The sequence below is a fragment of the Prunus persica genome, chromosome G2 (genome assembly GCF_000346465.2).
Source record: "Prunus persica cultivar Lovell chromosome G2, Prunus_persica_NCBIv2, whole genome shotgun sequence".
In the NCBI taxonomy this organism is placed as follows: domain Eukaryota; kingdom Viridiplantae; phylum Streptophyta; class Magnoliopsida; order Rosales; family Rosaceae; genus Prunus; species Prunus persica.
Window position 1 is genome coordinate 12,724,392 of NC_034010.1, and position 16,697 is coordinate 12,741,088.

General features: G+C 41.1%; 2 protein-coding genes and 1 long non-coding RNA gene across 4 annotated transcripts in view; all 3 read right to left on the reverse strand.

Annotated features, from left to right (window-relative positions):
* The window catches only part of LOC18787954, a 78,859-nt gene that overhangs the window by 22,265 nt on the left and 39,897 nt on the right, over nt 1–16,697 (reverse strand). The gene's annotated exons all lie outside the window — the stretch shown is intronic.
* Nucleotides 11,924–12,949, reverse strand: LOC109947622. Its single transcript, XR_002270400.1, has 2 exons — nt 12,545–12,949; nt 11,924–12,453 (listed from the first exon to the last, which is right to left on the reverse strand). It is a non-coding gene; the product is annotated as an uncharacterized LOC109947622 (long non-coding RNA).
* LOC109947621 lies at nt 13,198–14,023 on the reverse strand. The gene is made up of 2 exons (XM_020558206.1): nt 13,483–14,023; nt 13,198–13,382 (listed from the first exon to the last, which is right to left on the reverse strand). Exons 1-2 carry the CDS (start codon nt 13,723–13,725, stop codon nt 13,269–13,271), a joined length of 357 nt encoding a protein of 118 aa, XP_020413795.1. The 5' UTR covers nt 13,726–14,023; the 3' UTR covers nt 13,198–13,268.

Sequence of the window (16,697 nt, forward strand, 5' to 3'; positions counted from 1 at the left end):
ATTGAGGTTTGTACGAAGTTCGTTCTGAAATGGGGTGGTTGGTGTATTGTATTGTTCTAGAGATTGGATTTAACTCAAAACCCACCAAATGACTCCTCCCACAATATGATGATGTTCCCCAAGTTTTGGACTCAATTCGATATCGATCGGTCCACGAAATTTGACAATTCAGGTTCGTACGAAGTTCGTTCTGAAATGGGGTGGTTGGGGTATTGTATAGTTCTAGAGACTGAATTTCACTCAAAACCCACCCAATGACTCCTCCCACAGTATTATGATGTTCCCCTTGTTTTGGACTCAATCCGATATCGATTGGTCCTTGAAATCGGACAATTCAGGTTCCTACGAAGTTCGTTCTGAAACGGGGTGGTTGGTGTATTGTATAGTTCTAAAGATTGGATTTCTCTCAAAACCCACCAAATGACTCCTCCCACAATATTATGATGTTCCCCAAGTTTTGGACTCAATCCGATATCGATTGGTCCTTTAAATCGAACAATTCAGGTTCGCACGAAGTTCGTTCTGAAATGGGGTGGTTGGTGTATTGTATAGTTCTAGGGATTGTATTTCACTCAAAACTTACCAAATGACTCCTCCCACAATATTATGATGTTCCCCAAGTTTTGGAGTCAATCCGATATCGATTGGTCCTTGAAATCGGACAATTCAGTTTCCTACGAAGTTCGTTCTGATATGGGGTGGTTGGTGTATTGTATAGTTCTAGAGATTCGATTTCACTCAAAACCCACCAAATGACTCCTCCCACAATATTATGATGTTCCCCAAGTTTTGGACTCAATCCGATATCGATCGGTCCACGAAATTTGACAATTCAGGTTCGTACGAAGTTCGTTCTGAAATAGAGTGGTTGGTGTATTGCATACTTCTAGGGATTGTATTTCACTCAAAACCCACCAAATGACTCCTCCCACAATATTATGATGTTCCCCAAGTTTTGGACTCCATCCGATATCGATTGGTCCTTGAAACCGGACAATTCAGGTTCGCACGAAGTTCGTTCTGAAATGGCGTGGTCGGTGTATTGTATAGTTCTAGAGATTGGATTTCACTCAAAACCCGCCAACTGACTCGTCCCACAACATTATGATGTTCTCCAAGTTTTGGACTCAATCCGATATCGATTGGTCCTTGAAATCGGACAATTCAGGTTCGTACGAAGTTCGCTCTTAATGGGGTGGTTGGTGTATTGTATAGTTCTAGAAATTGGATTTCAATCAAAACCCACCAAATGACTCCTCCCACAATATTACGATGTTCCCCAAGTTTTGGACTCAATCCGATATCGATTGGTCCTTGAAATCGGACAATTCTGGTTCCTTCGAAGTTCGTTCTTAAATGGGGTGGTCGGTGTATTGTATAGTTCTAGCGATTGGATTTCACTCAAAACCCACCAAATGACTCCTCTCACAATATTATGATGTTCCCCAAGTTTTGGACTCAATCCGATATCGAATGGTCCTTGAAATTGGACAATTCAAGTTCCTACAAAGTTCGTTCTGAAATGGGGTGGTTCTTGTATTGTGTAGTTCTAGAGATTGGATTTCACTCAAAACCCACCAAATGACTCCTCCCACAATATTATGATGTTCCCCAAGTTTTGGACTCAATCCGATATCGATTGGTCCTTGAAATCGGACAATTCAGGTTCCTACGAAGTTCGTTCTGAAATGGGGTGGTTCGTGTATTGTATAGTTCTAGAGATTGGATTTCACTCAAAACCCACCAAATGACTCCTGCCAAAACATTATGATGTTCCCCAAGTTTTGGACTCAATCCGATATCGATTGGTGCTTGAAATCGGACAATTCAGGTTCGTACGAAGTTCGTTCTGAAATGGGGTGGTTGGTGTATTGTATAGTTCTAGAGATTGGATTTCACTCAAAACAAACCAAATGACTCCTCCCACAATATTATGATATTCCCCAAGTTTTGGACTCAATCCGATATCGATTGGTCCTTGAAATCGGACAATACAGGTTTGTACGAAGTTCGTTATGAAATGGGGTGGTTGGTGTATTGTATAGTTCTCGAGATTGGATTTCACTGAAAACCCACCAAATGACTCCTCCCGCAATATGATGATGTTCCCCAAGTTTTGGACTCAATCCGATATCAATCGATCCACGAAATTTGACAATTCAGGTTCGTACGAAGTTCGTTCTGAAATGGGGTGGTTGGTGTATTGTATAGTTCTAGAGATTGGATTTCACAAAAACTCACCAATTGCCTCCTCCCACAATATGATGATGTTCCCCAAGTTTTGGACTCAATCCGATATCGATCGGTCCACGAAATTTGACAATTCAAGTTCGTACGAAGTTCGTTCTGAAATGGGGTGGTTGGTGTATTGTATAGTTCTAGAGATTGGATTTCCCTCAAACCCACCAAATGACTCCTCCCACAATTTATGATGTTCCCCAAGTTTTGGACTCAATCCGATATCGATTGGTCCTTGAACTCGGACAATTCAGGTTCGTACGAAGTTCGTTCTGAAATTGGGTGTTGGTGTATTGTATATTTCTAGAGATTGGATTTCACTAAAAACCCCCCAAATGACTCCTCCCACAATATTATGATGTTCCCCAAGTTTTGGACTCAATCTGATTTCGATTGGTCCTTCAAATCGAACAATTCAGGTTCGTACGAAGTTCGTTCTGAAATGGGGTGGTTGGTGTATTGTATAGTTCTAGAGATTGGATTTCACTCAAAACCCACCAAATGACTCTTCCCACAATATTATGATGTTCCCCAAGTTTTGGACTCAATCCGATATCGATTGGTCCTTGAAATCGGACAATTCAGGTTCGTACGAAGTTCGTTCTGAAATTGGGTGGTTGGTGTATTGTATATTTCTAGAGATTGGATTTCACTAAAAACCCACCAAATGACTCCTCCCACAATATTATGATGTTCCCCAAGTTTTGGACTCAATCTGATATCGATTGGTCCTTCAAATCGAACAATTCAGGTTCGTACGAAGTTCGTTCTGAAATGGGGTGGTTGGTGTATTGTAGAGTTCTAGAGATTGGATTTCATTCAAAACCCGCCAAATGACTCCTCCCACAATATTATGATATTCCCCAAGTTTTGGACTCAATCCGATATCGATTGGTCCTTGAAATCGGACAATTTAGGTTCGTACGAAGTTCGTTCTGAAATGGGGTGGTTGGTGTATTGTATAGTTCTAGGGATTGTATTTCACTCAAAACTTTCCAAATGACTCCTCCCACAATATGATGATGTTCCCCAAGTTTTGGACTCAATCTGATATCTATCGGTCCACGAAATTTGACAATTCAGGTTCGTACGAAGTTCGTTCTGAAATGGGGTGGTTGGTGTATTGTATAGTTCTAGGGATTGTATTTCGCTCAAAACATTCCGAATGACTCCTCCCACAATATTATGATGTTCCCCAAGTTTTGGACTCAATCCGATATCGATTGGTCCTTGAAATCGGACAATTCTGGTTCGTACGAAGTTCATTCTGAAATGGGGAGGTTGGTGTATTGTATAGTTCTAGAGATTGGATTTCACTCAAAACCCCCCAAATGACTCCTCCCACAATATTATGATGTTCCCCAAGTTATGGACTCAATCCGATATCGATTGGTCCTTGAAATCTGATAATTCAGGTTCGTACGAAGTTCGTTCTGAAATGGGGTGGTTGGTGTATTGTGTAGTTCTAGAGATTGGATTTCACTCAAAACAAACCAGATGACTCCTCCCACAATATTATGATGTTCCCCAAGTTTGGGACTCAATCCGATATCGATTGGTCCTTGAAAATCCGACAATTCAGGTTCATACGAAGTTCGTTCTGAAATGGGGTGGTTTTTGTATTGTATAGTTCTAGAGATTGGATTTCACTCAAAACCCACCAAATGACTCCTCCCACAATATTATGATGTTCCCCAAGTTTTGGACTCAATCCGACATCGATTGGATCAAATACCCCCAGACCTAGATTTTGCTAGTCCTCGAGCAAAACAAAAGAGAATAAAGTTGAAAACAAAACAAGAAGTTAACTAAACCACTTCTGTAGGTAACTCGATTGCAATGTGCATATGCAACAAGCCTTTAAACCTCTGGGCATCCCTAATCGGAAGAGTTGTGTCTCCTGAGGGTTTAACAGAAACGATACCCACAAACGCTTTACTGACTCTCTAACACCAAAAGGTTAGAAAACTAACTTTGAAAACAACTAATGAAAGAAAACTTTAATCATGCATCCAACACCATAGAGTTACCAAGATAGATGATCAATAAGTGTGTAAAGTGGAAGCTATAGCTCAAAGGCACACGGCTTCAAAGTAAACATACTCAAATCTTGAAGGAAGAACATGCTTCAACTCTAATTCTCACATCTAGCACTCAATCACTCAGAACCTATGGTTTTATTCTCTCAAACAAGCATAAGTGAGTATATGAAATAGAAGCACAATATTTGGTTAGATCTCATGAAGGGAATCAAATACTAAGAGTAGAGATACACACATACATACCAGCACCCATGAATACATCCTCAAAGATCAGCTAGGTCTTTCACAAGGTTGTAATGAAAGGCTAAGGTTAAGGGAAGTGGAAGAATTGAAAGGAACACAACTAACTTAAGAACATACCAAGGTTGCATTCTTCATTGATCTGCAAGGTATCATTGATTTAGAATGGTATGGCTGCAACTTCATAGCATCATCTGGCATAGACTTTATATTTCACATTTAGATCAAATCGAAACACTTTCTCTTTATCTTTCTTTTTCTTTTTTTTTGACTTGATCTACTTCTTCTTTAACTTTATTGCATAGATTCACACCAATTTACATTTGGGCATGTGGCAGCAACCTCCTTGCTTCAAACTTTATCTTCGCACACCTTGGTATATTTCTAAGCTATAGGGTATGGCTATAATTGGTTAAATATCTCTGATTGAGATACAAAGTTAGGGGAATTATGAGGGTGATAGAAGAAAAAGGCTTGTAGTGTTTGGCTGCAAGAGAGCTGATGGAACACACGAATGGGTAGGGTGAAAAGAAAGCACAGAAAATGGTTATACACGCAGAGCCTAGCATCACTTCAATGAGTTCATTCATGGGTGAGAGCACGCACCTGATATCTGCAAAGAGAATCATCCTTAGTATTCAATCAAAATGGGAACAATGAGATCATTTAGAGTGAATTGAAGAAAATAAGGTAGAGATGAGGAATAGAAACACTTTACACCCTCTCAAGAAGCAATTAGGCTCGAAATAGCTTCACTAGGGTAGTCTCCACTATTCTCCTTCAAGGAATCTGAGCATGGTACTTTAGCAACCAGAGTTCCTAGAGCAAAAGCTTTTGTGAAGTGTAAAATTTCTGATATGAAAATCTCAATGGCAGCTCCATAGCATTGGTTGTATGAAAGTTTTTTAAAATAAAAAAAAAAAAAATAGTGACAAGCGAACGAAAATTATAAACACAAATGAACAAAAATTGAAAACCTTCCCCCCCAGACCTGAATTGAACATTGTCCTCAATGTTAAAGCATAACAAAGATGAGTGAGAACATGTGAATAATAAGGGAAAAGTTTAAGACAAAGTACTAGAGAAACTCCCTCTTGATGCGATTAGGTCGACCGCTACCAAGCACCTTATTCTTCAACACATGGGTTGCCTCCCAAGAAGCGCCTTAGTTAATGTCTTGGCAAGACATTATGCCCTTAGCTAACTTGATTGTACGAAGGGAAGATGATCCACCACATGACCAGTTTGAATTCCAACTGACACTCCCTCATAGAATGGCTTTAAACGTTGTCCATTTACTTTGAAAGTCGAGCCATCTTTAGGATTTTGAATCTCCACAGCTCCATAGGGAGATACATTGACCACGGTGAATGGGCCAAGCCACCTAGACTTCAATTTTCCTGGAAAGAGATGCAAACGTGAGTTAAACAAAAGAACTGACATACCTTTGGTGAATTCTTTCCGTTGAATGTTCCTGTCATGGTAACTCTTGGTACGTTCTTTGTATAGCTTTGCATTCTCATAGGACTCATGTCGAATTTCTTCCAATTCATTGAGCTGAAACTTTCTAACATGGCCGGCCTTGTCCAGATCAAAATTCAACTTCTTGATGGCCCAAAAAGCATTGTGTTCAAGCTCCATTGGCAAGTGACAGGCTTTCCCAAACACAAGACGATAAGGGCTCATTCCGATGGGAGTCTTATATGCAGTCCTATAAGCCCATAATGCATCATTGAGCTTGGCAGCCCAATCTTTCCTTGTACTATTCACCACCTTCTCTAGGATCTGCTTAATTTCTCTGTTGCTTATTTCTACTTGACCAGAAGTTTGAGGATGATATGGTGTAGAGACTCGGTGGGTGATATTGTACTTCTTCATGAGTGCTTCAAATAGCTTGTTGCAGAAATGGCTGCCTCCATCACTAATGACAGCCCTTGGAGTACCAAACCTTGTGAAAATATTGTCCCTCAAGAACTTCAGGACCACCTTATGATCATTGGTTTTGGTGGCTATGGCTTCCACCCATTTAGACACATAATCAACAGCAACAAGTATGTAGGTATAACCAAAGGAAGATGGGAATGGTCCCATGAAATCAATACCCCATACATCGAAGAGTTCCACAAAGAGTATGTTCTTCAATGGCAGTTCGTTCCTGCGGCTTATGTTTCCCATCCTTTGACACCTATCACACTTAACACAAAAATTAAATGCATCTTTGAATAGAGTAGGCCAAAAGAAACCTGATTGCAAAATTTTAAGTGCTGTTTTCTTGGCTCCAAAGTGGCCTCCACAAGCCAATTCGTGGCTATGCCTAAGGATGCTTTCTTGTTCTTCTTCTGGAACACATCTTCTAATGAGTTGATCTGGGCAATGCTTGAATAAGAAAGGTTCATCCCAGACATAATGTTTCACCATGGAAAAGAACTTCTTTTTGTCCTGATAAGTTAGATCATTTCTAAAAACACCACAAGCAAGATAATTAACAAAATCAGCATACCATGGCTCTTTGACTTGGGCAACATATAGTTGTTCATCTGGGAAAGTCTTATTCAATGGTAGTACAGCTTCTCCTTGCTCTTCAACCACAATTCTGCTCAAATGGTCAGCCACCACATTTTCACATCCCTTCTTGTCTCGAATCTCCAAATCGAACTCTTGCAGCAAGAGAATCCATCTGATCAAGCGAGGTTTGGCGTCCTTCTTAGTGAGCAAGTATCTAAGAGCAGCATGGTCAGAATAAACAATTACTTTAGAACCAACAAGGTAAGGGCGAAATTTTTCTAAAGCAAAAACCACAGCAAGCAACTCCTTTTCGGTTGTGGAGTAATTGAGTTGGGCATCATTCAAGGTCCGGCTCGCATAATGAATCACATGGGGAAGCTTGTTCTTCTTTTGACCTAAAACTGCACCAATAGCAAAGTCAGAGGCATCACACATTATTTCAAATGGTAAAGACCAATCTGGAGCTATGATAATAGGGGCTGAAGTTAGCTCTTTCTTCAAAGTCGTAAAGGCTTCCATGCAAATCTCGTCAAACTCAAAAACAGCATCCTTAGCAAGGAGATTACACAATGGTCTTGAAATGCTTGAAAATTTTTTTATGAACCTTCTATAGAATCCGGCATGGCCCAGAAAGCTTCTAACTCCTTTAACAGAGGAAGGGGGTGGTAGATTTGTGATGATATTTATCTTGGCTTTGTCCACTTGAATTCCCTTGTTTGAAACAACATGGCCTAGCACAATTCCTTGTCTTACCATGAAGTGACACTTCTCCCAATTCAAAATCAGATTTGTTTCCTGACATCTTGTAAGCACTAGAGACAAGTGGTGAAGACAATCATCAAAAGATGAACCAAAAACTGAAAAATCATCCATAAATACCTCCATGAATCGTTCCACCATATCAGAAAAGATTGCCATCATGCATCTTTGGAAAGTTGCTGGAGCATTGCACAAACCAAATGGCATCCTTCTGTAAGCAAATGTACCAAATGGGCATGTGAACGTGGTTTTCTCCTGGTCTTCCGGAGCAATGGAAATTTGATTATAACCTGAAAATCCATCAAGAAAACAGTAGTAAGCATGGCCAGATAAACGGTCAAGCATTTGATCAATAAAAGGCAAGGGAAAATGATCTTTTCTCGTGGATGTGTTCAACTTCCTATAATCAATGCAAATTCTCCAACCAGTGATAGTGCGTGTTGGAACTAGCTCATTCTTCTCATTCTTTACAACGTTGATTCCGGACTTCTTTGGAACCACTTGCACAGGACTCACCCACTTAGAATCTGAAATTGGGTAGATGATTCCCACATCAAGTAGCTTCAAAACTTCAGCCCTAACCACCTCTTTCATATTGGGATTTAGCCTCCTTTGTGCATCACGAGATGGTTTGCTGTCTTCTTCCATTAAAATTCGGTGCATGCACATGCTTGGACTAATTCCTTTGATGTTTGCTATGGTCCATCCAAGGGCTGTTTTATGTTCTTTCAGAACTTCAATTAAGCTGTCCTCTTCATGTGAAGTGAGACTTGCAACAATTATAACAGGGAGAGTTTCATTAGCACCCAAATAAGTATATTTAAGATGATTGGGTAGAGGTTTAAGTTCTAGCTTTGGTGGGGTGATAATGGATGGCTCCAATTTTGTGGAGGATGATACAAGAGGCTCAAGTGGTGGCCTAAAGGATGGTGGGTATGGCTGAAACACTTCTAAGGCAGCCATCACTTCTTGGAACTCTGATTCAAAGAGATCTTCCTCTTCTTGTGTTAGGACCGCTTCCAAAGCATCATTAGACTTTTTCTGCACAATTTTAGAAGAAACCTCATGATCCACAACATCAATTGAAAAACAAGTATCAAGAGTGATAGAAGGTTGAGACAGAGCATCAAACACTTTAAATTCAACAGTTTCACCCAAAACAGTCATGGAGAGGGTGCCATCTTTCACTTTGATGATTGTGTCTGCAGTGGCCATGAATGGTCGCCCGAGGAGAATGGGATCATCACGGTCTTTTGGATATTTGATAGAATGATCAGCTAGTTCAAGACGAATTGAGGTTTTCTTTATCCCTTCTAAGCCAAGCGCCTGATAAACTGAATATGGCATTACATTGATGCTTGCTCCCAAGTCCAACATGGCTCTTCCAACCGTCTTATCTCCGATGTTAATGGGAATGTTAAACCTGCCAGGATCTTCTAGTTTTGGTGGAAGCTTCCTTTGCAACACAGCACTCACATTCTTGTTGAGCTTTACTTTTTCACTTGGAGTAAAATTGAGCTTGTGAGTCATCAAGTGCTTGATGAACTTTCCATATGCAGGAATCTGTTTAACAACATCAAGCAAGGGCAAATTGATATTAACTTTACTCAAAATATCATAAATCTCTTTAAAAGCCTTATCTTGATTTGCTTTCTTCAAACGGCCTGGAAATGGAATCGGTGGAATATATGGAGGAGGTGGGATGTATCTATCTTGATGAAGATGTGATGGCACAAACTTGTCATCTCTTTTATGCAATTGAAATGGATTGGGTTCCTGAGAATCAGATTTGGCCTTAGGAGCAGATTGGGACGTTTTGGGTTGTTCTCCTTCCATAGCTGTGGTTTCCTCTTCATCTTCATCCTCTACAACCACAACATCATTTGATAGATCAGAACCAACTTTGTTATCAACAATCTTACCTGATCTGAGCACATGAACGGCCTTGGCTTCTTGGTTTTTTGGATTGATCACGGTTTGACTTGGCCATTTCCCAGGTTCTCTTTGAGCTATTTCAGTAGCTATCTGGCCCAATTGGACTTCCAACTTGGAGATGGCAGCTTGTGTTGTTTGCTGAAAATTTTTTTGGTTGATTGCCATTTGCTTCACTAAATCCTCCAACGATGATGATTGTTGTGGCCTTTGGAGTGAAGGGGGATTCGCTTGATTCTGTGTATTCCTCCATGAAAAGTTTGGATGATTCCTCCAACCTGGATTATAACTTTGAGAATATGGGTCATTTATTGGACCTCGGTTGTAGGAATTCACCAACTTAGCTTGCTCTTGCACAAATTCTGGATATGCAGCCCCAAAGGGACAAGAAATGGTAGGATGATCATGAGTTTCACAGATGCTACACACTTCCTTCAAAGGGTTTCTTGAGTTCAATGCAAGGAGGGCATCTAGCTTTTGTTCCAATTTGGAAATCTGCACACTGGAAGAATCATTAGAACCACCAGCAATACGTTTACCTCTTGTATCGGTGTGTTGGGTCTCCATTGCTATCTCCTCAAAGAGTTCATATGTTTCTTCTGGAGTTTTAGTCTTATAAGAACCACCTGCAAAATTAGTGACAATATTATGGCTAGAGGGGGTTAGTCCTTTATAAAACATACGCATCTGAAGCTTCAATGGAATCCCATGATGAGGACATTGATTGAGCAGCCCGTTGAATCTCTCCCATGCTTCACAAAATGACTCATCATCTTGTTGTGCAAATAGAAGGATCTTGTCCCTAAGCATGTCGGTTTTTTGCGTGGAGAAATATTTCTCCAAGAACTTCTTTTGAATGGCTCCCCAAGTCATGAGTGAACCAGGCTTCAAAGAATCAACCAATATTTCGCCTTATCTTTCAAAGTGTAAGGAAACACTCTCATTTGAAGTTGCTCTTCCGTCACACCTGTCAAGGGAAAAGAGCTCACAACATTAAAAATATCATTTATATTAGTTAATGGATCTTCATTAGGTAAACCATAAAAAGAAGGGAGCATATTAAGATAAGAAGATTTAAGCTCATAGTTTCGAGCTGCGGTGGGCAGCAAGATGCTTGAAGGGGATGCTGGAATTGTTGGGATATCAAGGTCTCCCATGAACTCATTGGCAGCCATCTCTTCTTCTTCTTGGTCTGAACTTGATTCCGAATTTGAAGGTGAAGACCCTGGGAGGTCAGTGTGGATAGCAAGACCTTCAAATGTGGCAATGGCTTGCTCTTTGCAGTTGCTAACTCTCTTTCTAGACGATTCTGAATTTCAGAGATCACCCGGTTTGGTTGCAAAGATGGCCCTGCGTTCAAAGATCTCGAACGTTGGAATGAAGACCTCACTTGTTCAAGGAAAGGATTACTAGACATAAACTACCTGAAACAGAAAATAATTTGAGTTAATTAGTACTTCTAAAAGAATAGGGTAACCTTGGGCACATAACCAGGGAAGAACTTTCATTCAGTCCCCGGCAACGGCGCCAAAATTTGTTGTTAAAATGTTAACTCGCAATTGTACGGGCCAATTAGTAGTATAGCAAGACAAGTACGAGGTCGTACCCACGAGGACTGAGAAGTTAAAATTAGTTATGTACTTAGATTACCAAATTCAAGAAAGTAGGAGGTTAAGTCTAAAATAGAATTTAAAGCAAGAGTGATTGTAATTGTTGAACAAATGAGGCAAAACGAAATTTCAAACAAAAGCAAAGTGAACAAATGTAACAAAGAGTACTTTTGTAGGCTGGAAAACAGATTGGGAGACTAGGGCATTCAATTCACCATAACAATTCAATTCTGGGTTATAAGGAGTCAAGTGACAAGTCTCATTCGAATTCAAAGATTGATTCTAGCTAAAGTATGATTAGGCCATGGTGTCTGGTCCTAACCCTGTGCTCCTAATTCCCTAACTTGATCATTTGTTGTCTAATCTAAATTAAGCATTAGGAACCCATTAAGCATAGAAGAACAATTTAAACAACCAAGCATGTATCTAATCCCTGTTGTCGAATGTCCATACATACTTTTCTTATTCATAGTTCAATTCAAATCAAAGCATGGTGTCTACTCTTGATTCAAACCAAGGTAGCTAATATACAAGTTCTAATGGTGATCAATCATCCAAACAAGCATATTAACTGATAAGCATAAAGAATAGGAATATGAATCATGAATCAAACTTGAAACTCAAAACTTCAACTTATAAACCCAGAATATTCATGTTAGGTTACATCATAGCCCTAGTTATGAATTTAGCTACTCATAATGGAAATGAAACTTAAGCAAAAATGAGAAAACATATTGAATGCAATAAGAGTAGAGAAACCCAATTCTGAAGTTGCTTGTGGTTTCCAAGGCTTCTCCAGGTGCTTCTCCACGTCTAATGCTACTCCAAGAACTTTCTCATGTCTAGAGTATGGCAACTAAAGAGGTGATTTGGGATGAGTTTGGGTGGTTGGTGATGGCAGAGAAAGAACAAATTCGTAGGAAATGGAAGGAAGGCTTGTTGGAGTTGTTCCACCCTCTGATTTTGGGCTGAATGGAGTGATATAGGATGGCTGGAGTGAATTATTGGTCAATTGAGTGAATCCTTTGCCTTTGAGTAGCTGACACACCTCCCTAAATTGCTCCCTAAATTGCTCAACATGTCTGGTCTAAAGTCAAGGCTCCTTTGCACTTGAGTAGCTGACACACCTCCCTTAATTGCTCAACATGTCAGGTCTAAAGTCAAGGAAAGCTGTGGTGAGTCACATGGCTCTCCTCTGCACTTGAGTAGCTGACAGACCTCCCTTAATTGCTCAACATGTCAGGTCTAAAGTCAAGGAAAGCTGTGGTGAGTCACATGGCTCAAAGAAAGTATCCAAGGCTCAACAACTGGAAACTGCAATCCTGAGCCTGGTGTGTATATGGGCTCACGAATTGGGCTCAACTTCATAATCTGATGCATTTGAGTAGTCCATCTTGAAGTTCAGACTCTCATCTTTCCAACTACATATTATTTGGGCCAATCCAAGTTCGGAGAAAGATGTTAAGGCCGAAATGAGTTGCTAACCCAGTCTGCTCGTTTTTGCACCATTTTGCATCTTTTCTTATCCAAAGACACCATTGCTACCTAAGGCCCAATGAACTGAATGATAAACAGAAAAGGGGTTAAAAGCACACGTTTGACTCAATAACATAACCAAATCATAAGCTAGAAGGGTACAAAATGATATACAATTGTGAACTGATCACTCATCTCCACCATCGTCGTCTGTTTAGCATAACATAAAATATAAATTCAAACACTCATATAATGAACTTTAAAGTTGAATCGTAACATAAGAAATAAAATTAAATAATACTTACATGAAGGGACTCGGCCAACTCATTCCCAGGCCGAACATAAACGTCGCCAAAGACGTCGATCTCTGGGAATTTGAACCCCCCCTAAATTGAACAAAAGAAGACAAATATTAGAACGACAAAATAAATTAAGAATAATGAAAAAGTAAAAAATTAAATAAAAATTATTCTATTATTACCTGACGCCGTGCATCCATCCAATAGGAGAAGGGCCTGGAACCCGAATGATGGAGAAGAGTCTTCTTCTTCCTATTGCCCTTATTGACTTTGGCTTTATTCTGTTATACAAAAAATAAAACGTGTTAGTTGAAATTGAAATTAAATATAAAAAATTAAAAAAACATTTGTAATAAAATAAAATAAAATATAAAAAATTACCACAAAAGCGGGCGCCTGAAAATGAGCGCAGAGCCACGCCCAACTATCCTCCCGCTCCTCAAGCTCTTTCGGGCAACCCTCTTGAAGAGCGACTTGCGGATCATCGAACGCCTCAAAATGGTGGTGCAAGTCGCTCTTCCACTGCTTGTACCTCTCAGAGAAGAGTCTGTTGACGTACGCCAACGACTCTTCGTCAAGGTCCTCCAAGTTGTAGTTCGTCTGCAATAAATTAATTACATACATTTAAATAATATAAAAACTACGTTTGAAAGAAAAAGAATGAAAAGGCCTACATACCGACAACTGGCCGCGAACCGCAGTCTTGGTCTCGTCAGGCATCACCTTCCAAGACTTCCATTGCATCGGGCAATAGCTCCGAATGACATGACCAATGTCGTGGGCCAAGGAGCTATGCAACTCCGCCGTCGGTGCAGCCCGATGTCGCTCGTCGTATCCGATGTTGATACGACTGTTGGTCACCCGGGTGACCTTCGCCGTCTTCAATTGCCGACACGGCCCTCGGGTGTTCTTCTTTGCTGCAAAGAAAGCTGACATGAATGTTAAATAAAAAATAAATTTAACAATCAAATACACACATACAAAAATTAAAAAACAACAAGAAGAAATAAAACATAAAATGAACTGGATAAAAAGGAAAGCTATACCTCGCTGTGACCCCGTCGCATCCGTGGATGTGGTGTCGGTGGTGCTGGCGGGCCGATGACGCCGCCTGGCGCTAACAGGCTGCGCCTCTGATGACGCTGATGAGGCAGGCCCCTGGGACCCCGCAGGTGCAACTGCCAAGTGGTCCATCAGTGCTGGCGCAGTGGCAGCAGATGTCGGCTGAGTCGAGGGCTCCGACCTCTGCGTGGTCGTCACCGCCCTACGACGTGTAATCAGGTCTGACATCTGCACTATTTCATAAATACAAAAACGAATTAATAAAATATACGAATATCCGATATTGATATGATACAATTCAGATTATTGACCTAGGGTTTGCGAGTTCGGAGTATCCGGGACTCCGATCCACGATCCGTCGAATCGTAGACGATCCAACAAATACAACCTACACCATACGTGAGTTTGAGTTCGATCCAACGGTCCGAACATAACAACCCCGGAAATCGCACAAGAGGCAAAATCCTTTCGAGACGCAAACGGGAACCAAATTCCAATCCGAAAACACCTATGCGCTCGTGACAACCAAAGGATGGCACTGGGACCTAATTCAGGCTACTACAGTACCCCACGCGCCGCCCCACGTGCCGCCCCAAAGCGATACCAATCGCCGGAAAATTCGTAAAACTAAGGGCCAAGGTTCCTACCCTAGGTTGAATACATCATTTCGGGCCACTTTTGTTCTCGGACATAGCCTACAAAATGGCCGGAAGTGGCCGGAATTGAAATTCAAAATCCGGCCGAAACTTAGGGTTTCAAATTAAGCGGCCTAGAGCAACAATCCAACAAATCCTACCCAACCATCAGCTAAAGCATGAAAAATAGGACAGAAACCATACCTCAGGTGTCGGAATTGGTTGCCGGAGGAGGGAGAATCACGGCGGAGCCGATTCGGTGAAAACCGAAGAAATCGCGGCGGCTGGCTCGACGGTGACGGCGGGGGAGCTCCGGGGTAATAGCAATGTGGCGGGCGCGGTCCAAATCCACCGAGGTAGGAGGCAGCGGCGGCGGCGGGAGAGAACCCAGGCGGCGTTGAAGATTTCTGAAAACTGGGTAACAAGGAGGCCATCGCGTGGTTTCTGAAATTTTATTCATTTTTGCGTGACGAATACATCAACACGTCGCGCAATAAATTTTAAATGTGTATTGCGCGACGAAACACAAGTTTATTCCGTCGCGCAATGTTGGCAGGCGCCCAAATTTGGGAATTAGGGTTTAGCGGGCGATATTGAAATCTTGCGCGACGCAGTGATAAACGATACGTCGCGCAAGAAATTTTAAAAGGGTATTGCGCGACGAACCACAAGTTTATTCCATCGTCGCGCAATGTTGGCAGTCCGCCGAAATTTGGGATAGTGGGCGATTTTGAAACCTTGCGCGACGCAAGCATAAACACTTCGTCGCGCAATGTTGGCAGTCCGCCCAAATTTGCGCGACGCAGTGATAAAGAATACGTCGCGCATGAAATTTTAAAAGGGTTTTGCGCGACGAACGACATTCCATCGTCGCGCAATGTTGGCAGTCCGCCCAAATTTGGGATTCAGGGTTTAGCGGGCGATATTGAAATCTTGCGCGACGAATACAGGCACATCGTCGCGTAAAAATACCCAAAAATTTTTCACTAAGTGTCCAGATGGAGGAAGCGCGGGGTGTAAGTTCTGGGTGATATTGCGCGACGAAGTACAGGTGTTCGTCGCGCAATGTCCTTAAAAACTCGAAACCCAAATGTATGGAAAAACCGCCCGAAGAGAAAGGCTGGCTGCGGTTGCGTGACGAACAAGTACAGCGTCGAGCAAAAAACCCAAAAAATTTTCACTAAGTGTCCAGAGGGAGGAAGAGTGGAAGGCGAAAGTTCTGGTGATATGGCGCGACGAACCCAAAGTTTTTCGTCGCGCAATCCCGTCCTGGGCAGGCTTTGCGCGACTAAACACGTGTTTTCGTCGCGCAAACCCTGTACCCTAAACCCTAAACCCGAAACTAGTTTTCATGATCCAACCGGTAAACTTGTTTTTTTATACTTCAAGATCGTATATGCCGAAAATCGAAACAAACAAACATTAAGAGATCAAGTAACAGGACGAAACTTTTCGACGGTTGTAAATGAAAAGTCATGATTTAACAGTTATTTTAGATCTGATTTGTAAGATTTTTTACTGCTACTTTTCTTTACCCTATATGAATACAATTAGTGAATTTGATCATGAATTTCAGATGTTTACACTAGGGTGATACGACAAAATGTTATGTTATATTTAACGAAAGTATAAGTAAACGATTCATTGTTCGTGAATATATGATTGCTATGGCAAACGCATTCTACGAAAGTAGTTTCAGCAATCGAACCGTCAAACTTGTTTATTTGTACTTCAAGATCTTATACCCCAAAAATTGGAAGAAAAAAAAAACATTCGGAGATCAAGTAACGGGATAAAACTTTTGAACGGTTATAAATGAAAACTCATTATTTAACGGTTATTTTAACTCCGATTTTTACGAATTTTTACACCTACACTCCATGACCCTATATGAATACA